This window comes from Thalassophryne amazonica, chromosome 5, assembly GCF_902500255.1.
Source record: "Thalassophryne amazonica chromosome 5, fThaAma1.1, whole genome shotgun sequence".
NCBI lineage: Eukaryota > Metazoa > Chordata > Actinopteri > Batrachoidiformes > Batrachoididae > Thalassophryne > Thalassophryne amazonica.
The window spans coordinates 99,338,698-99,361,278 of NC_047107.1; the positions used below are offsets into that span (position 1 = coordinate 99,338,698).

The 22,581-nt window shown below is 41.4% G+C and overlaps 1 protein-coding gene across 1 annotated transcript in view; it reads right to left on the reverse strand.

The window, feature by feature from the left end:
• Positions 1–3,806: 3,806 nt before the first annotated feature.
• si:dkey-215k6.1 (transmembrane protein 132D) overlaps positions 3,807–22,581 on the reverse strand; it is a 685,562-nt gene continuing 666,787 nt past the window's right edge. The window contains 6 exon segments of the mRNA XM_034170963.1: positions 3,807–4,778; positions 14,201–14,317; positions 14,319–14,470; positions 14,898–14,967; positions 14,969–15,204; positions 15,408–15,536. Of these exon segments, the coding sequence (XP_034026854.1) occupies positions 4,157–4,778; positions 14,201–14,317; positions 14,319–14,470; positions 14,898–14,967; positions 14,969–15,204; positions 15,408–15,536 (1,326 nt within the window). The 3' untranslated portion in view covers positions 3,807–4,156.

Consider the following 22,581-nt stretch of genomic DNA (forward strand, 5'->3'; position numbering starts at 1 on the left):
CTCCTTTGCTGAGATAATCCATCCCACCTCACAGGTGTGCCATATCAAGATGCTGATTAGACACCATGATTAGTGCACAGGTGTGCCTTAGACTGTCCACAATAAAAGGCCACTCTGAAAGGTGCAGTTTTATCACACAGCACAATGCCACAGATGTCGCAAGGTTTGAGGGAGCGTGCAATTGGCATGCTGACAGCAGGAATGTCAACCAGAGCTGTTGCTCGTGTATTGAATGTTCATTTCTCTACCATAAGCCGTCTCCAAATGTGTGGAAAAAGTTTTAGATCTTTGAGTTCATCTCATACAAAATGGGAGCAAAACCAAAAGTGTTGCATTTATATTTTTGTTGAGTGTATATATATATATATATATATATATATATATATATATATATATATATATATATATATATATATATATATATATATATATATATATTAATGTTGCTGATTTAGTCAGCTTAAAATTTATTTTGATTGCAGAAGATTCAAACCATACTGAAATTCTGGTTTAGATTCTGAATACATTACTTTGATCTATGTGAATACATACTTTACAATAACTTGTTCGATGATGCAGTGTGGAAAATGAGGCTTGACCAGCTGAGCACATCATGAAATTGATTGTGATTTTATGAATATAAAATTGTATACATTATTGTACAAAAATCTTACAATATAAAATAATTACAATGCAAAAATGCTACAATAAATAATAATAATAATAATAATAATAATAATTATGCCCCAAACCTTCAATGAATGACAGAGGTCTTAGCATTAAAGAAGAATTCATACATATGAGGTCTATTAGAAAAGTATTGGACCTTTTTATTTTTTGCAAAAACCTGATGGATTTGAATCACGTGTGCTTGCATGAGCAAACCTTGAACCTTTGTCCGCATGCATGAACTTTTTCATGCCTGTCGATTGCATCATTTTCTGTAAGCAGCCTTTGTGTGAGGACATGCAGTGCACTCGGCGGATTTTCATTTCAAGGAAAAAGACAGAACGACTGGAGCAGCGCCGCATCAAATTTTGCCAGAAACTGGGCGACAGCCAGGTGGAAACCATGCGGATGATTCAGACGGCTTTCAGTGACTTTTCAGTTGTGTGACTATCCGCGAAATTGTGGAAGAGGTGGGCATGTCACAGCATGTCCTGTGAGACTTTTGCTCTGCCGTCAGAAGCAGCATGAATTTCACATTCACTTTTTTCATGGCCAAATCTTCTGTCTTCTACAGTGGAAATCTTCTACAGTGGAATGTACCGAAAAAGTGCTGATGTCCACCTCTTCCGCAATTTCTCGGACAGTCACACGACGGCCCCGCATCACCACAGCGTTCACTTTGGAATGATCTGGTCATTTCAGCATGTTGATGGCCGACCGGAGCGTGGCTCGCTCTCCACCATTGTGTGGATGTCTTTAAACCGGTTGTACCTCTCCTTAATCTATGTGATGCCCACAGGATCGTCACCGAAAGCCGTCTGAATCATCCGAATGGTTTCCACCTGACGGTCCAATACTTTTCTAACAGACCTCGTATAGTCCCTGAGACCCATTGGTGGTGATGCTTATTCCCGGATTTCCTACTATGAAGTGTTTCACAGCTTACGACTTCCCCTGGATGAGAGGCTGGTCCAAAACAGGTTGGTTCTGGACCAACCTGTTCCCAGCTCAGGTAGTGGAAGCAGATAAAGTGTCTTGTCCAGGGACACAAACACGTAGTGTGAGCAGGAATAGAATCCAGGTCTTCATATTGATAATCCCACTCCTTTTCCCGCTGAGCAACATGCTCTGCATCTGCTAAGTATTAAAAACTACATAAAATTAAACTTTAAAATAAATTATTTTGGCGAATTATCCCACAGTTTTACAACAATTTCATGTTGATCAATCAGGATTTTAGTCATCAAAAATTGACCGGCGGTTTACTTTATATCCTACTTTTTAAAATCAAATAGATAAGATACCAAAATTTCAAATCTGGCTTTTTTTTTTTTTTTTTTTGCTTTTTCCTTAGCAAAGAAAAACAATAAAACCATTATTAAACAGAAATACTAAGGTGCACAATACTGTAAACCTTATTTTGGAACACATCACTTTACACGTTTGTTCAGAGCTACAGGTTTAGTTGGGATTGTAAATCAATATTCAGCATCAGTGACCAGGTAATGGCTAGTGTATATGTACATACAGTGAATAATAATCCAATTTATTAATTTTCTTTCTCATTGGATCTTACACACTGACCACCGTCCACAAGGTTTTGGACTGTGCTGTCCGAAGGTTTGGCTCCATGTTGCTGTCCTGTTATGGAGGTAAATTACTTCCTACCCTGTACAAAGACACAAATTCATTTAGTACATTAAAAAAGACAGAAACATCTTTAGAAAAGAGGCGGTAAGGTTACGTTCACATTGTGGTGGCAGATAGTACTGTATACCATATCGGCACTGTAAAATGTACAAAATATCATCATGTCGTTGGCTAGTGACCTGCAATCTTATTCACAAGCACTTTGAAGCATGTTTATTTACAACATACAGTGTACTCTGAAACACATTTATAAATAAATATTGCAATCTTAACAATCTTACAGTTCTCCATTTTAATGTTGTTTCATCATGATCCGTCACCTGAGCTTAATGAAGGTGAGGCAGCCTCTACCTCTACTGCGTCCTGTCTGTTTCCGAACAGTGTGTGCTTGCTTAGCTTTCCTTACATTCTTTCCTCACCCTCTCAATGTTAATTTAAATAAATAAATGTCTCAGAGGCAAAAAAGGAAAAAAAAAAAAAGTCATATATCCTGAAAGTCTTAATAAATCTTTGAAATGAAAAGCTACAGGTAATATCTTCCCTATAAAGGAAAAACAAGGAAAACATTTAGGAAAAAAACATATAAAAGAAAAATATTGCATTCAGAAAGAACTAACATGTCATGAACCCATAATGATTTGTTAGATATTGAAGCATGTAACTCATCTTCATGTGTCCACATTACTGAAAAGTTCAGTCTGGCTTTTGCAAAGCTCAACCAGCTTCCTTTTCTTTGATTGACCTGTCATTCCTTTAGTATACAGACAGTATTTCACAGTATGTCACTGTGTACATCAGTTCACAATGTTTCTACTGCCGTCCAGTAACATACAGTACATGGAGGTGGGCCAAAGGGGATCACATGATTGGTTTTGAATACAGGGAGTTAGCCATAATTGGCTGAAACGTTTCAGGAAATAGGGGCCAGCCTGAAATATGGCTAATGTCCTTCCCTGTGCGTACTTGTGCAAGTTTAAAATGCCTCTGTCCCAGATCCAAGGGAGAAACAGTCCTTTGTACTATGCGTCAATTTCCAACTTTCAGTACGTTGTATTTATCGAGGACTGATTGTTTGTTGAGCTGTAATCGACACTGCTGCCTGTAATATAGCTCAATTCATAACTGGAATACACTGGAGTATACTTAAATGTATTTTCTACATGTTATATTTGAATATTAAACACTCGGAAAAGGAAATGCTCAGGTAATTTTTCAGAGGTGTTTTCTCACATAGCCTAGCTTTCAACAGACTGTCAGTGAATCACAGCTCTGTATATATGCAAACTTGATTGACTCTCTTGATCAGTAGTCTGCATTGGAACTATATGAGTGTAAAAGACTTTTGTGTGTCAGGACGGAGCATAATTTCTTAAATATTTGCCCAGTAGTACCCTGAATTTATAGCACAACAGCTAACTTGAAAGATAGTATATGTATTATAAAAAAATCATAACCAATTCGAAATCAAAACATATTTTCAATATTACTCTATTTTCTCAATAAATAATGTTTTAAAAATCATTGTCATCCATCGTTTACTCATGTTGATTTTAGTTTGAGCTCATAATGACAGTTGGCTTTAGACAAAGAGAAGCTAGATATGAGCATCCCCCTGACTGGTCAATAATTGTCTCATACGATTGCCAAGCTTCACTATATTTTTTTTGTCACTTTCTAAACAAATCCTTTCTCTCAGTCCTAACTTCCTTTAAATTACTCCTAGCCCCACTCCCTTCATCCATTGCAAAGGCATTAAAGGTGAATTGTATTTGCTGTTCAGCTCCCCTTTGTGGCACTCATCCTCTGCCCCATCTTTCCTCAGTCTGGACTCTGTCAGTCACAGATTGTCTTGTAGCCTCTCCAAGTAGGTTCTGATTTCAGACTGGCCTAGGTCCATATCCTGGCATACCCACTTGATATCATCCTCGCTTCTATTGGTCACCAGGACTGATGAGTTGGTGTATGAGCCGCTTCCGCCTGTGTTCTCGTTGGGCAGAACAGTAGCAAAAGAGGTGAACTTCACACGTTTTCGTTTGGCAGCTACGGCTGCAGCTGAAGCTCGAGGAGAATTATTCAGGTGCTCCGCTTGGCCAGTGGCATCTTTTCCACCAGTTGTAATTGGTGAAAGGCACTGATGGGGTTCTGGAACAGATCTGGGTAAGGTTTGTCCATGGGTGATGCCCCGGGGCCCACCTGGGCCACCTCCTCCTCTGATCGTACCCATACCCGTGCCCACACCCATCACCAGGCTGTTCCCAGCACCATTCAGCAGGAACTTGCTCTCCTCATAGCTACCATCACTTCGATCTATGATAGTAGTGCATTCATCTGGCAGAGCCCCCTGGCATTGGTCAGGGTGATCACCTAACAGGTCAGCCTCATTGCCAAGCCACACCCAGTCATGGGCATGATTCATGTTGCCTCCTGATTCGAGGACGGGGACTTGCTTGTGACGGTACCTGCAGATTACAGACAGTAATGACTCTACATTAGAAAGAAAGTCTGAAATTTCTAGTTTGATTCATTTTTTTTTAATTGAATTAACTTGTTTAGATGAAAATGTTGATTCATTCACTTAAATTTGCACTTGCTCTTTCAAAATATTCCATACAGTACTGTAGGAGGACACTTATTAATAGCATTGCTTAAATATTATCATAAAATACACTTGCAATGCTCAAGACAATAACAATAGCAACTACTACAACTCCAACTACTATGCCAATGACTAGTGAAACTGTGTGCCACATTTGGAGGACACTGCTCCAAAACTTAAGTGTTTATTGTCTGAATCCCAATAACTTTTAGAGTTGTAGTTGGATCACGCTTAAAATTAAGCATGGGCAAACAAACACAGTGGTAAAGCTGTGTGCCAAATTTCAAAGACATCCATCAAACAAGGTTGAATTGGGGCTCTGAAAACCTCAGCATTACAAATAGACACATACAACCTGGTATTAGTAAGAATAATAATATTAAGAAGAAGAAGATGAAGTTGATGAGATAAAACAATAAAAAAAATATGTCTCATGCTTCAAATTTAATGGTTTGTTCAAAGTATCAAAATTCACCTGAGCAAAAAATGAAATAAAAATCTGTCAATAATATAACCAGAGAAACATACCAAAAAGTACTTGGCAGATATAAAGTAAAACAATAGACAGTAGCTATAGACAGTTAATGGATACCCCCCCCCCCCCCCCCCCACACACACACACACACACACACATACACACACACACATTTCCCCCCAAAACTGAATTTTTATTAAGTCCAGTTTTAAACACTGATGGAATTAAAAATAATTGGATTCTGAGACAATCTAACTACTACTACTACTACTACTACTACTACTACTACTACTAATAATAATAATAATAATTAAATAAATTTATTGTAAAATAATACAGCTCCAAATCAAAAGAAAATTGGGATAGGTTGGAGAATAAAATCAATAAATAAATTAAATAAATAAATAAATAAACCATACATTTGCTTTGACTTCTGTTTAATTTCTGTCTGAACCCAACACACGAGGTCTATTAGAAAAGTATCCAACCTTATTATTTTTTTTCAAAAACCATATGGATTTGAATCATGTGTGATTGCATCAGCCAAGCTTGAACTTTCGTGTGCATGCGTGAGTTTTTTCACGCCTGTCGGTTGCGTCATTCGCCTGTGAGCAGGCTTTGAGTGAGGACTGGTCCACCCCTCTCGTCGTGTTTTTCATTGTTTAGGAATGGCTCAGAGACTGCCGCTTTGCTTGATCAAAATTTTTTCAGAAACTGTGAGGGACATCAAAGTGGACACCATTCGAGAAATTCAGATGGTTTTTGGTGAGCGGAGGCTTCGCGCGTCACGATGGATTTACTACTGGAGCGAGACAAAACCACCTCCATTTTGGTCTCACAGGACGGCTTTGAGATGGCATTCAGACAGCTGTCGGTGGTTTTTCCATCGAGTGATTATCCGAGAAATTGTGGATGTGCCTGGACATGCCAGAACATGTCCTGTGAGGCTTCATCACGGCATTGCTTTGCGCCATGCGGCACCGACGCGACGCGCAGAATTCCTCCGCACGTCTGTCTCAATGTGTCGAAAAACTGCTGATGTCCATGTCTTTTCACAATTCCTGTGCTAGCCAGATGACATCCCGGATAAAACATAGCGTCCAGTTTGGAAATGAACGGCACATTCCAATGTTACAGGAGTTTTTGTCATGGAAAGAGGAGCGGAGGCTTCGTGCGTCGCTGTGATGAAGCCTCACAGGACATGTTCTGGCATGTCCAGGCACATCCACAATTTCTCGGATAATCACTCGATGGAAAAACCACCAACAGCTGTCTGAACGCCATCTCAAAGCCGTCCTGTGAGACCAAAATGGAGGTGGTTTTGTCTCGCTCCAGTAGCGAATCCATCATGACGCTCAAAGCCTCCGCTCGGCTTTCCATGACAAAATCTCTTGTTAAAAGTGAAATCTGCCGGAAAATGGTTGATGTCCAGCTCTTGTGATAACCAGAGAAATTGCACACGATGGTCACGGATCCATACAGCCATCTGTTTAGAAATGAAATGGTCGCTCAGCCTGTTGATGGTGGCTTCGGAGCGTGGCACACCACCAGTCGCTCTGGGCCGTCCTTAAAGCGACAGTAACACTCCGTAATCTCTTTGAAGCCCATAAAATTTTCACTAAAAACCATCTGAATTTCTCGAATGGTGTCCATTTTGATGTCCCTCACAGTTTCTGAAAAAATTTTGATCAAGCAAAGCAGCAGTCTCTGAGCCATTCCTAAACAATGAAAAAAACGACGAGAGGGGTGGACCAGTGCTCACTCAAAGCCTGCTCACAGGCGAATGACGCAACCGACAGGCGTGAAAAAACTCACGCATGCGCATGAAGGTTCAAGCTTGGCTGACGCAATCACACGTGATTCAAATCCATATGGTTTTTGAAAAAATAATAAGGTCGGATACTTTTCTAATAGACCTCGTATTTCATGTTGTGTGGTCAGCTTCATTTCATTTGGTAATATACATCCATTCCTGCATTCCAGGCTTGCAACAGATCCAAAACAAGGTAATCAGAGATAGTGAGTGCAGAAAGTACTCACAGCACCTCACGTTTTCCACATTTTATGTTAGAGCTTTATTCCAAAATAGATGAAATTCAATTCCCCACAATGACAATGTGGAAAAACTAGATTATTATTATATATTTATTTTATTTATTTATTTATTTTTAGAGTATTCACAGCATTTGCCATGAAGGTTAAAATTGAGCTCAGGTGCATCCTGTTTCCACTGATCATCCTTGAGATGTTTCTGAAGCTTAATGGGAGTCCACCTGGGGTAAATTCAGTTGATTGAACATGATTTGGAAAGACACACATCTGTAAATCTAATCTGGAATCATCTGTAGACCTCTGAGACAGAAGTGTATTGAGGCACAAATCTGGGGAAGGGTACAGAAACATTTCTCCTGCTTTGAAGGTCTAAAAGAGCACAGTGGCCTCCATCATCCATAAATGGAAGAAGCTCACATCCACCAGGACTCTTCCTAGAACTTCCTAGAGCAATTAATGAACCCATTTTCATCAAATTATACGAGGACTGTTAGAAAAGTATCTGACCTTTTTATTTTTTTCAAAAACCATATGGATTTGAATCACGTCTGATTGCATCAGCCAAGCTTGAACGTTCGTGCGCATGCGTGAGTTTTTTCACGCCTGTCGGTTGCGTCATTCGCCTGTGAGCAGGCTTTGTGTGAGCACTGGTCCACCCCTCTCGTCGGATTTGTATTGCGAATAAATGTCTGAACGATTTGGAGCTTTGCTGCATCAATTTTTTCCCAGAAACTGTGAGAGACCTCCAGGTGGACACCGTTCGGAAAATTCAAATGGCTTTGAGGGACACTTTTATGGGGATTACACAGATTAAGGAGTGCTCCAGCTGATTTAAAGACCGCCCACAGCTGCTGAGAGCGCGCCGCGCTCTGAGCGGCGATTGACAGGCTGAAACAACCAGATCATTTCCAACATGAAGGCTTTGTTGATCCGGGACGTCGTCTGACTTACACAAAAATGGCAGGAGACGTGGACATCAGTACTTTTTCGGCACATTCCACTGTTACAGGAGTTTTTTTCATGGAAAGAAAAGTGGATGGATGCGCCACGAGCCGTTCATGGCGTGGCACAAAACCACTTCCGTGTTGGTCTCACAGGACGGCTTTGAGATGGCTTTCAGACGGCTGTCGGTGGGTTTTCAGTCATGTGACTAACCGAGAAATTCTGGATGAGCCTGGACATGCCAGAACATGTCCTGTGAGGCTTCATCATGGCGTTGCTTTGCGCCATGCGGCTCCACACGTCTGTCTCAATGTGCCGAAAAAGTGCTGATGTCCACGTCTTTTCACAATTCCTGTGCTAGTCAGAGGACGTCCCGGATAAAACACAGCATCCAGTTTGGAAATGAATGGCACATTCCACTGTTACAGGAGTTTTTGTCATGGAAAGAGGAGCGGAGGAATTCCGCGCGTCGCGGCGGTGCCGCATGGCGCAAAGCAACGCCTTGATGAAGCCTCACAGGACATGTTCTGGCATGTCCAGGCTCATTCACAATTTCTCGGTTAGTCACACGACTGAAAACCCACCTACAGCCGTCTGAAAGCCATCTCAAAGCCGTCCTGTGAGACCAACACGGAGGTGGTTTTGTGCCGCGCCATGAACGGCTCCGTGGCACATCCATCCATTTTTCTTTCCATGAAAAAAACTCCTGTAACAGTGGAATGTGCCAAAAAAGTACTGATGTCCACGTCTCCTGCCATTTTTGTGTAAGTCAGATGACGTCCCGGATCAACAAAGCCTTCACGTTGAAAATGATCTGGTTGTTTCAGCGGGGTTTCAGCCTGTCGATCGGCGCTCAGAGCGCGGCACGCTCTCAGCAGCTGTGGGCGGTCTTTAAACCGGCTGGAGCACTCCTCAATTTGTGTAATCCCCATAAAATCGTCCCTCAAAGCCATTTGAATTTTCCGAATGGTGTCCACCTGGAGGTCTCTCACAGTTTCTGGGAAAAAATTGATGCAGCAAAGCTGCAAATCGTTCAGACATTTATTCGCAATAAAAATCCGATGAGAGGGGTGGACCAGTGCTCACACAAAGCCTGCTCACAGGCGAATGATGCAACCGACAGGCATGAAAAAACTCACGCATGCGCACGAAGGTTCAAGCTTGGCTGATGCAATCACACATGATTCAAATCCATATGGTTTTTGAAAAAAATAAAAAAGTCGGATACTTTTCTAACAGACCTCGTATATATATATATATATATATATATATATATATATATATTTATGTAAAAAAATTCTCAATGTTTTTTTTTCAAACATCTATGCATTGGGCTAATAAAAAGATCATAAAGCTCTATTGATCAGTTAATCAGTTACACTCCTTTGCAGGTATTGTCAAGTGTAGCAACTCAAGCGGATAGACACACACACCCACACACACACACACTAAAAACAATACTCCCCCTCTGGTAGCGTGAAGTAAAAAAAGTTGGAATGCTAAAACATTTACCATTACGTAATGCTGCCATTTCTCACAGTGCTTAAGACATTTTGACATTGAGGATACCAAATGACGAAACATGTCAGTCGTTATTTTGTCCCTTTCCTCCTGCAAACATATCTGTTGCAACCGTATGGAGTCATCATCATTGCATATTTTTTATTTCCCAACTCTCCACACATTTTCTATTCATTCCAGCAGCTATTCCCACTTCTTTAAAAGCCATGCCTTAGTAATGTGTGCAGAATGTGGTCTTGAATCATGTTGTTGAAAAATTCATGGGTGACAAGCTGTCACAAGATGATTAGCACATTCAGGTGTCTGTTAGCATTTGATTGGCTCAGCACATCTGAATGAATCAGCTTGTGGAATAGCAGTGAGCACTGGAAATCTGCAGGTAATGGATCCCAGAGGAACATGGGTTGAAAACCATTAATCTGAGGGATCAAGGATCACAGGTGTTCAATGTAGGTCTGTGTCTTTTTCCTTGTGTTCACTGAAATTCATCCAGATTCCTTGAATCGTTTAATGATACTGGTGCAGTGCCGCAGGAAGGTTTTTTTTTTTTTTTTTTTTTTTACTTTTATGTGGGGGTATCGCACTTCAAAATAATAAAGAACATGATTCAGTTTGGTGTTGGCATATCAAAATAAAATGATGTTGAATAAAGAAAGATATTAGTTAATACATTTGGCTGCTGTCATTTGATGATTAACTTCACACTGTTCAAGGTTATTATTATTAACTATCTAATTTGGTCAGAGTTGGTGATAGAGTAAGGTAACGTTCCTGAGTGTGTTTTGTAAAGATAACCACAAACTAATTCCATGCTTTCTTAAATTCCAATGAAACATTATATTAGATATTGAATTACAGTGGCCTGCAAAAGTATTCTGCCCCTCGGTATTTCACAAATTTCAATTTGCTTATGACATTTCAAATACAAAAAGTAAATCATGCTTCTCAATATAAAAATTTCTAAAATTATCATCCTTAGACTCAAACTGAAATTAAATCTCTACAACTGAAATTAAATTAATTAAAAATATAAAAGTTAATTGCCAGTTTTCTTCAGACAAGTCGGGGATGGATACATGAACATTTCCAAGTCACTGAATATGTCTTGAACTGTATTTACATCAGTTATGAAGAAATACAAACAGTATGGCACTCTATGGTAAATCTATGTCAAGTAGACAGTTCTCAAAAACTGAGTGACTGTGCAAGAAGGAGAAGAGTGAGGAAAGCCATCAAGACACCCAGACAACCCAGAAGAAGTTACAGGCTACTGTAGCGGTGACTGAAGAAGTTGTGCATAATGCAAGTTTTGCATTTTGCATCGCCGGTTATACAGCTTCATGATGAAGTGGTATGAAGGAGGATTTTCTATCACCAAAATATTAAAATCTAGGTTTGCATCTCAGATGTACCTTCTGGCAAATTGTAGCTGAACTTTCAGGTCTTTTTTGCAAGAAAATATTTTTTTAAGATCTTTAAAAAAAAAAAAAAACTTCATAACAGAGGACTAAGTTGATAATAAGCACTTTTTTATGTCATTCGGGTCTATGTTCTGATTGATATATTATATTATTACTTGAATATAGTATTTCCTATTTTTTTAAAAATCAGTTTGCTTATCAATTATATGAAAATAAAAGGATTCCTATTAAACAGGTTATTGGAAGAGACTCAGACAAAATAAACAGACCATTTAGAATATTTTAAACATAGTAGTACTCCACCTCCTGAATACAGTTTATTTAAACTTGAACTCACAGCAAATATAAGATTTTATTCAACACTGAAACGTTGTACAAATAGTGGGAAATGTGTTGGTGTTAGCAAGAAATGGATTTCAGCTAACATGTCCTCAGTGTTGTCAAGCTAAACTCAATCGCAAGGAACACTGATTGCATGCTTTTCACAGTAAAAGTATTTGCTGGGATGCTGGCATTAAACGTTTTATTGTGAAATGGTGCAAGTAACATGGACTATCTGATGCTGTTTCACTTTGCTACTTGCTATCAGCAAGCCACGCCATCTTGTAAGTACGAATGTTACAATGTTAATCAAAACATAAACGTTTCAAAATAAAGGTTTTGAAGATTAATTCCCAAAGTTTTCATAATAATGAAAATCAAGTGAGGCTGAATGCCGAACGACATGTTCGGGTGGTGATTAAAAAAAAAAAAAATCAGCCTTATCTGCCCCTAAGAACCAATGGCCGCTGAATATGGGCGCTGCGATTTTGAATGGCCACATGTGCCATCCGCTTCATCTGCCATGAGGACCCGGTCGTGGCGATGTCACTTCCGGTTTGCTTCCGTGTCAGAACGTGAACGTCACCTCCAGTTTCTTGGTTTTGTTGGTTTTTTCCAGGTTTTGGCATTGCCAAAACCTCACAGATGGAGTGCTGGTGTCACCGACCGAGTGGCCCCCCCTAAAATCAGTCCCCACTGATGATGCAGATCACGGATTACCACCTCGTGTCTGCTTCAAACTGTACTCCAGTCATCATCTATCTCAGCGACAGATATCTGAAGCTTGTGTATTTTATTATGAAATGCTGAATTTATGTGGAAATGATTGATGTCCAAAAGCTTCAGATATCTGTCGCTGAGATAGATGTTGACTGCAGCGCAGTTTTAAGCAGAAATGATGTGATAAACGGTGAATCGCTGGTGATGTTCAGAAATGAAATGACGCATGTGCATTGAAAGGCAGGGCAGACCGAATTTTAGGGGGGGGGGCATTCAGCCTGCGACAGGGTGATTTCTTTAACTACGGGCACTATTGGCCTTGTAATGTAATTTCCACCACACCATTGCCTTACAATATAAAGCGCCTTGGGGCAACTGTTTGTTGTGATTTGGCACTATATACATGTGCTCTGATGTTATTGTTTATCTCCATAGAAACTACCCAAACAATCTTTCATACAACTGTTTAAAGGGACATTACAGTGTTGTGATGGAAATTACGGCAATAGTGTGGGACAACTACATTTTGTTTAAAAAAAAATCACAACAGTTGTATGACATTGATACCCCAATTATGTTTTGATTATTTTACTGATATTTTATTCAGAGATATTTTAAAACATTAGAAAAAACGTTTCTTTACCATTCATTTTTATCATTGAAGATCAAAAGTCTGGGTGTGGGACAAGCACAAAATGGCAATATTTGCATATAATGATGCTGAAAAAAGGTGAAAAAGTCATCATAGACTACTAGAACAAATTTCTTAACACACTTTCATTGTAAAGACAACTATAAAAGTGTGAAATTTCCCCTTTTTTCTGTTTTTCATACAATATGATCAAAGGACATAATAAGTGCCCGTAGTCTAAGAATCACCCGACAGTGGATGTTTCACTGAGTCAACAGACCAAAAATGCATCTCAGATTTCAAAGTAAGTAGGCATAGTGCCCAAACAATTAAATAAAATAAATAAATAAATAATTCAGCTGGCTGTTAATACCTAGCGGTGCTGTGATATGTTTTGTTTTTATGTGCTTTTTAACTTATTGTATGTGTGTTTTATTTTTGTAAATCTTTGATTTTACTGTAAAGCACTTTTGACACTGGCTTCTGCAAAGTTCTGCAAAGGGCGTTTCCCTTTGTCTGGCGACACCTTGTTCTGTGCTTTCCACGCACACCTGTTTGTAATCTGCAGCTCATCACCTGTCTGTATTTAAGGTTCACTGTTTGCAATAGTCCCTCACCAGATTAATGCACCCAGTGCCTTCGCTTCCAGCTCTGTTCCTTGTTCTGCTAGCCTCCTTGTGTGTATGACCACCTACCTGCCTGTTAACTCGACCATGCCTAAGCCTAATGTTAGTTGTACTTTTGCTCTGGTTGGACTGCCTTTTTGTGTACCGGACCCAGCTTACTGTTTCAGTAAACTGTTTTTACATACAGAGCTTCTTGTCTGAGTCCTGCATTTGTGTCCAGCCATTTCTGACCACCAGACCTGATAATATATTTGGTTCATACTGTTTGCAATGAAAGAGAAGTCAAAGTAAATGTAGTAATCACCACTTTTTTTCATAACATCCCAACATTTTTGAAGGGTTATATTTTCCCCACAACTTTTGGTAAAATACATAAATAATAATAATAAAAAAAATAAAATTGAAGAAATAAATAACAAAAAAATATAATCATCAAGACAACATAAATGGCTAAATATTGTTACTCACAAGTCATGGTTTAGCCAAGCAAAACATGCATTCCAAAAAGAAATCATGGCAGTAAGAAGACGTTGTTTTACCAGAAAACCTTTGTCCTCATTTGTCTAAATAATTTACCTGTAGGCAAAGCTGACACAGTTGATGAGGAAGACCATGATTGCAAGACAGAATACTCCCAGAAGGGCATACATCCCAATTTCCAGGTCTGACAGGCCTCTGTTGTTCTGGGATAGTCACCATGTCCATTCCTGTATCTCTAACTTGTGCTGGGTGCCCACTGTAGTCCCTTGCTTGGTTGGGACCTCCACCCCTGCTGTTGCTGCCGCCACTAGTGCCTTTGCCACCAGATGCACGGTTGGTTACTGTGCTTTTGGTTGTTGTACCAATCTGGTTAAAAGGTAATGAGTACAGGATTAAATTAAACATATGGTATATCAATACAGCTATAGATTCGATCTCTCTCTCTCTCTCTCTCTCTCTCTCTCTCTCTCTCTCTGACACACACACAGGGATGGAAACATCAATTGTTTCACAAAATGGAACTGAACGAACTCCAATGTTAAATAATCCACAACATAATTTACTGTAATTCCAACTGTGACAATGTTTGTGCTACTTTGCAAAGCTTGCTTTTCTGCTACTTTCTAATTATGGAAAATCAATTATCCATTGACAGTGAAATAATTCACAGCTGTTTAACACAACAGCAACAACAACAACTAACCCTTAAACTGATTTCCAATATTTATCCAATGTGATAATACAAAAAGTAAACATTTTAATTTCCACATCCTGCATCAACTTCCTCACCCACCTTCCTCACGGCTCCTTCCTCTCGGTCTGCTGCGGCACTGCTGGATTCCACCCTCCTCCATCCTTTCCCCTTTTGTAATGTGCTCATTGGCACGGTTGTCTGATTCTCCACTCTCCTCCTGTCGACCTCTTCCCATTACTCCCCCAACCTCAGTTTTTGCTCCAAACTTCACTATCACATTTCCAACTCCAGAAGCCAACACACTCTTCCTTTTGGATTTCTGACATGTCTCAGATATAACCATCTCTGCCTGAACCAGGGCTCCCTGTCCCTCACCCTCTGCCACTACGACTGGCCAGTGCTGGTCCTAATTGAATAAGGAGGCAACATGACATGAATAGATATGTTAATAAATATCCATTGGATTAGACTTTGGATATACAGTCGAAACCAAAATGTTGCTGGCAAATAATTCTGAATGCATAGCATACTGGATTTTCAGCCAATGTTTGCATAGATTTAGCTTTACATGACTGGTAAAATGAATTAAGATTATTTAGTCTTGTGCACCTGATTGGTTATGGAGATGATGCTCTCATCCAATGAAATAGCTGAGAGGAGGAAATCTTTGGGATCATAGATGTCAAGTGGTGTCACTGAACCATCACTGTATTGGATCCATGCACTAATCACTGCTTCCTGTAAGAAAGAAAGAAATAATAGTTTTTATACATTCCTTTTTTCTTATCAAAGATGTGTGTGTAATTACAGTAGTGTCTTAGACAAACTGTTATGTAAGGGTCATTCTTTACAGGATTCAATGCCAGATGCGGTCTACTCAATATCCAGAGCAGTCTGGCTTCATGTCCAAAAAGTGGAATGTTGACCACATTCTTGAACTGTGAGTACTCATCAAATGCAAGCATGAATAAGGGCTTCTTATTTGCATGTGTTGATTTTTAACAATTTGCTTGACTTGGTTGTTAAATTTCTTGTTGGAAAATGTGAGAATTTACAAGATCCACAATATGTTGTTGGACATTATAGCTGACCAACACACAGGCGCTCTGAGTGTTCGGTCAAGTAGAGCCAGAGTCTGACTTCTTCACAGTGAATTCTGACATCCATCTGGGATGTGTTATAGTTCTTACTCTGTTCAGTGTTTGCATGCACAGTGTATTGGATAAGGTCATGGAGTCCAGTGACCTGGATGCTTTTGCTGTTTAGGAAAGCCTCACTGACCTTGGCATTGACAACAAATGAGTGATCTTTGTGGTGATCTAAAGATGTTATGGTTGCAGCACTCAAGAAGTTTACAGATGAAAGGGATTGCCGGGGTTTGTGCCTGTGCAGACACTAATGGCCAGACTCCTGGAGTCAGCCATCAGTTGTGTCTGTGTGTGGGGAGAGTGTTGACCTTGTTGAGATTCACTTACCTCAGGAAAGCATTTCTGGGAGGTAACTGGCCAGAAATGTATGCAATACTGCTATATTTACAAGAGGACCATGGTCCAAATTTTTAGACTCCTTGTCTTACTGGTATTACTGCAGGATTATCAGCCCTGGTTGTGAACCAGGGACCTGAGGCCATAAGTAGATACCATTGGGATGAGATCTCTCCAAACAGTGGAATGATTTTGAGTCACTTTGAGTCTAGTGAGGGGTTACTTAACAAGACTTCAATGAACTTTGCTACTTACATTGTGAAGGTTATGACATTATGGTCATGAGGTCTCAGCAAGTGGACAAGGCCAAGGAGACACCCGCTGAGATGGAACACTGGTCTATGCTGGTGGTTGGCAGTTGAAACCCATGTTGTTCTGACCTGACAAACTATCTAATTAAAGGTGAGTAACCCCACTGACTAGTACAAGGTACAAAACATTACATGTATGGTATGCTTGGTATGTGATGGTGTAGTGGTTAAGCGTTGGGGGTTCAGACCAGAGGATCCTCGGTTTAAACCCCAACCTGATGGAAATCATGAAAAGGCCCTTGGTCAAGGTCCTAATCCTCAAGTTGCTCCAGTGTAAAGCCGTGCATGGCAGCATCCTGACATCAGTGTGTGAGTGTGTCTGTGTGAATTGGTGAATGCAAGGCATCAGTGTAAAATGCTTTGAGCATCTGATACAGATGGAAAGCGCTATAACGAGATCTGTTAGAAAAGTATCCAACCTTTTATTTTTGTCCTTTTGACCTTTTGTCCTGTGAGGCTTCAATACGGTGGCGCTTTTGCTGCGCCATCAGCTTCGTGCCGATGATTCGCTGCAACTCTTTTCATGGCAAAATCTTCTGTCACAGTGGATGTGCCGAAAAAGTGCTGATGTCCACCTTTTCCCGCATTTCTCGGATAGTCACACGACGGTCCCACATCACCACAGCGTTCACTTTGGAAATGATCTGGTCATTTCAGCATGGTGATGGCTGCCCGGAGCATGGCGCGCTCTCCACCGTTGTGCGGCCGTCTTTAAACTGGTTGTACCACTCCTTAATCTGTGTGATGCCCATAGGATCGTCACCGAAAGCTGTCTGAATAATCCGAATGGTTTCCACCTGGCTGTCGCCCAGTTTCTGGCAAAATTTGATGCAGTCACGCGGCTCCAGTCGTTCCGCCATTTCCTTGCAAAGAAAAAACGATGAGAGACTCCACCCATCCTCACACAAAGGCTGCTTACAAGCAAATGATGCAACCGACAGGCGTGAAAAAAATCACGCATGCGCACGAAGGTTCAAGGTTGGCTCATGCAAGCACACGTGATTCAAATCCATCAGGTTTTGAAAAAATAAAAAGGTCGGATACTTTTCTAACAGACCTCGTATAGATGCAATCTATTTATGCTTGCTTTGGAAAAATGCACAAAAGAAAAAAAAATCTGCAGGAACTGAAGCACCAAAAAAAACAAAAAAAAAAGGTAAAAAAGGTGATTGTGGATGAAGACACATCATGTACTCCAACTAAAGACACAGACCATCACACTCACATAATCCGATATTTCTGTTGGCAAACCCTTTTGTAGCAGCAGCTTTTCTATACATGAAATTAAATAAATTAAAAGAGCATCTTTTTTTCTACTTGTCTATCGGTGAGATTGCTTCACTAATTTCCCTTGATAAAACCTGCTGCTCTCATCAGAACACAGAAAAGATTGTGTTGGTAACTAAACATGGAAAACCTCCCTACAAAATAATTAAGCTCCAACTCGAGGAACATAAATTATCTGGACTTTCTCCATCTTCACATTAAAAAGTGATTTTCCTTGCTTCTTCATTCATTTTTTCTCATTCCAGCCACACTCCTTTCCTTCTCTCTTCTTTTCCCCCCAGCATAATTTTGTATGTAACTGGGCATGATGCAGATAAAAACTGACATATAGAAGTGCTATAAACTGTAACAAATTACACAATCACGTGTGTACTTTAAACATAATGAGCCACTCCTCATCCAATTAGCCCTTGGATAGAAATTTAATCTGGTATTGTTAGACAAATGAGAAAAGTGAGAGATGAGAGGAAATGTATATGATGGATAGCTTTAGACGCTATGATTAAAATAGCCAAGATGAGTAAGGAAGTGGTTATACTCATAGAAGTAGAGAGATTGAACACCAACTCCTGATCTCGGGGGCTATGGTTGTGCCGCGCATGCACTAGAGGAGTTTGGGTTCTTTACTCCTGGTCTTTGTTCTGCAGCCAGCGCTTCATTCACAGGTATTATAAACTCCAATATTCTGCTGGGAATCGATGATATCAAACATCACAAAATAAGGTTAAAGGTTTTGATCAATTATTCTGAATATTTTACATTTTGTAGCTGCCACGATTATCACTCGCAGAGTCAAGCTGCTCTCAAAATGAAAATGCTTCGTCGGTGCCGCGCTGTTATTGCTGCAAAGGTTTACAAACAACCGTTTAGGTTGAAAGATCAAGATATAACCCACATATCCCACATGTCAGGAACTATTCAGCTAAAATATATCTTATATAGACCTTGCAGTCGATTAGCAACAAGGCATGTTTTAAAAGGCAGATAAAGTTAAGCTTCTTCAGTCAGCTATGGGAAGAGGATCATGCCACCTTTTTATTTATTTTTATTTTTTGTGATTTCTGGTCCAAAACATGAGATTATCTTCTAATCCATTTTTTTCTTGTCCAAAACATGGTGTATATATATATATATATATATATATATATATATATATATATATATATATATATAAACTAAAGTGGTTAATGCGCTTGGTTTCAGTGCAGAAGGTTCTGGGTTCAAATCCCACCCCTGCCACATTTCTCCATGTAAGGTGGAGTTGCATCAGAAAGGGCATCCGGCGTAAAACCTGTGCCAAATCAACTTGCAGATCCACCTTGGATTTGCTGTGGCGACCCCGAGTGCAAACAAGGGAGCAGCCGAAGGGACTTACTTTTTATATATAAACTATACTGTTGTGTGGGCCGCCCGAAGAGGAGGTACTGCTGGCTCACCACCAGAGGGTGCCCTGCCTGTCATCGGGTTTCAGGCACCAGGGGGCGTAGTCGCCTCACAGGAGCCCCAGGAGCCCGGAGCTGACAGCTGTCAGACATTAGCCATCATCATCACTTTCCATAAAAGCCTGGAGGACACACCACAACTCTGCCGAGTTATCAGCTTACCCGTCAGGTAAACCAACTCAGCCGTTCTGTTCTGTACACACACGTTTTTGCAGCAGAGCTTTTTGCAGTCATAACCTTTTTGTACACTTGCAGCTTGTAGCCGAGTTTGTGGAAGTTGGAAGGAGTTGGCGTACCCACTCCTCACTCCTGACTTGATTAAGTGTTACATAAGGCACTGCACGTACTCAGAGTTCCTGTGTTTGGAAGTGGAGGTTTTTTCCCCTCAGGAAGGAAGTGTATTTTTGCTGACTGTTTGCTGGGTGTACACACACCCACCTATAACCTGTGTCTGTTCCTGCCAGCAGTACCGGATCTGACAGCTGGGAGCAGTGGCCACCTGGGGAATCAGGACTTGGCAGCTCCGGTGTATTGCAGGTCTCCGTTGGCGGTGGAACCTCGTGGGTCCCGGCTCTTCTCTGGATAGGCGTCTCTTACCCTCGGGCCTACCCACGCGTCACTTTTGTGTAGATTGATTGACAGACGAAAAGCATATTGGGTTGTTGTGCACATTTGCAGAATAAATTGTTATTTATTATTTATTCGGGCTTCCTATTGGCCGTTCATTTATGCCCCCTGTCGTGGGTCCGTGTACTTCACTTTCCCAACAGGATAACTCAGCCACGTCATGGACTCCGTTCACCACCGATTGAACCACCAATGGAAATGCAAGGTGTGCAGGAGGTGAGTTGGGTGAGCTGCAGCACATCCTCACCAACTTTATGGCTCGGTTAGATCTGTTGACCGAGCAGGATATCCACCTCACCTGCAGGATGGAGGCTTTCACCGCTCAGGTAGAGGCGCGCACGTCAGACGTGGCTGCAGCCACCCCTCCTGCGGGCCTGTTGCTTAATAATGATGATCCAATGGTAGTTCAAAGGTCCCCCCCTTCTCCCGAAGCTTACATTAGCCCCCCGGAACCGTACAGGGTTGTGTCGAAACGTGCGCGGACTTTCTGATGCAGTGCATGCTCGTTTTTTCACAACACCCCATGATGTATGCGTCAGACCACAGCCGGGTGGCTTTTGTGATTAATTTGCTTCAAGGCAAGGCACGCGCCTGGGCTACGGCACTCTGGGAGCAGAACTCACGGCTCCTGTCGACGTACACTGAGTTTATTAGGGAGTTTCAACAGGTGTTTGATCATCCGTACAGAGGCGAATCTGCTTCAACTCAATCCGACAGGGGCGCTGGAGCGCCACTGAGTATTCAGTCGACTTCTGTGTTGTGGCAGTGAGAGCCAGCTGGAATTCAGTAGCGGTCCATGCTGCCTTTATAAGGGGGCTGTCTCTGGCCCTAAAGGAGCACCTGGTGGCGAAGGATCAGCCGCGTGATTTAGACGGGCTTATCGACCTGGTTATACAGTTAGACAACCGATTAGAAGAACGTCGACGGGAGCGAGACGAGGGGCGTGACCAGGCACGCGCCATCCCTCTCCCTTCCGGGTCTGAAGCAGCGCCGTCCTCCCCCCGCTCCAAAGCCAGAGCGTTCCGCGTGACAACAGCTCCCCCTGCTGATGATGTTAGTGACACGAGCAGGGTTGAATTGAGATTGAATGACAGACAAAGGAGGCTGGCACGCGGAGAGTGTTTTTACTGCGGCTCGAGTGAGCATAAGCAGAAAAACTGCCTCAAGCGGTCAAAACGACAACGCCCGTCCTTAGAGACTGGGTTAAGAGTGAGTCATCATACTCACGAGGGAAAAACATGAAAATCCGCACGAGTCCCAGTTATGATCCTCTGAGGGGATTTAACCCTTCATGCCCCAGCACTCATCGACACGGGGTCAGAGGGGAATCTGCTTGATAGCAGATTGGCTAAGGAAGTAGGGCTCCCTCTGGTGGCCCTTCCTTCACCAGTGAAGGTATGGGCACTAGATGGCACCCTTCTTCCATTAATAACACACCAGACACAGTCCTTAACGCTGGTTGTGTCTGGAAACCACAGGGAGGAATTGTGTTTTTTGTAACACCTTCTACCTGCAGAATTATTTTGCGTTATCCATGGATGAGTAAGCACAATCCCCGGATCGATTGGCCGACTGGGGTTGTGGCTCAATGGAGCGAAACCTGCCACCGGGAGTGTTTGATCCTCGGCCCCACCCGGTGCGACTGCTAAAGAGGAGGTCCGTGTTCCCCCCAATCTTACGGTGGTACCGGATGAGTACCATGATCTTGCTGACGTTTTCAGCAAAGATCTGACACTCACCCTTCCCCCGCATCGACCGTATGATTGCGCCATTGATTTGATTCCGGGCGCTGAGTATCCGTCCAGTAGACTGTACAACCTCTCACGCCCTGAGCGCGAATCAATGGAGACCTACATCCGGGACTCTTCAGCTGCTGGGTTAATCCGGAACTCTTCCTCCCCGTTAGGTGCTGGTTTCGTTTTTGTGGGCAAGAAGGACGGCGGACTCAGTCCATGCATTGATTGTAGAGGGCTAAACGAGATTACAGTTCGCAACCGATACCCATTGCCCCTATTAGATTCAGTGTTCACGCCCCTGCATGGAGCCAAAATATTCACAAAGCTGTATCTTCGTAATGCTTAAGAGCTAATATATATATATATATATATATATATATATATATATATATATATATATATATATATATATATTCTCCACTCAGATTGCAATAACCAATCACAGATTAGCCTTTCTGTCCATCATTTACATGTATTTTGGCATGCTTGGCACCAGAAAGTTATGTTAGATCCTAAGGGATCCAAAAAGGCTAGGACCAAAAGTTATATTGGATCGGTTCCCACTGACCAATAGCATTAGAGCTTATTGCCAACAGCTAGCCAATCAGAGTATGGCATACAATTATTCCTGAGATGACATCACTAATGACGTAGCAGAGGTCAGGAACTTGCTGACAGACACTGGTTGAAATAATGGCAACAAACAACAACAGCAGAAAATTGTCTGCCAGTGAGGTTTGCTGAGTTCACAGAGGAGGAACTGGTGTAAATATTGAACTCCAAGGATGCCAAAAACACTAAGAAGGTAGACAAGTATGCTACTGACATTTTAGAAGCATTCATATGCTGTTCACAACAAAATAAATTGATCTAATTTACTTGACTTTTTATTGTTT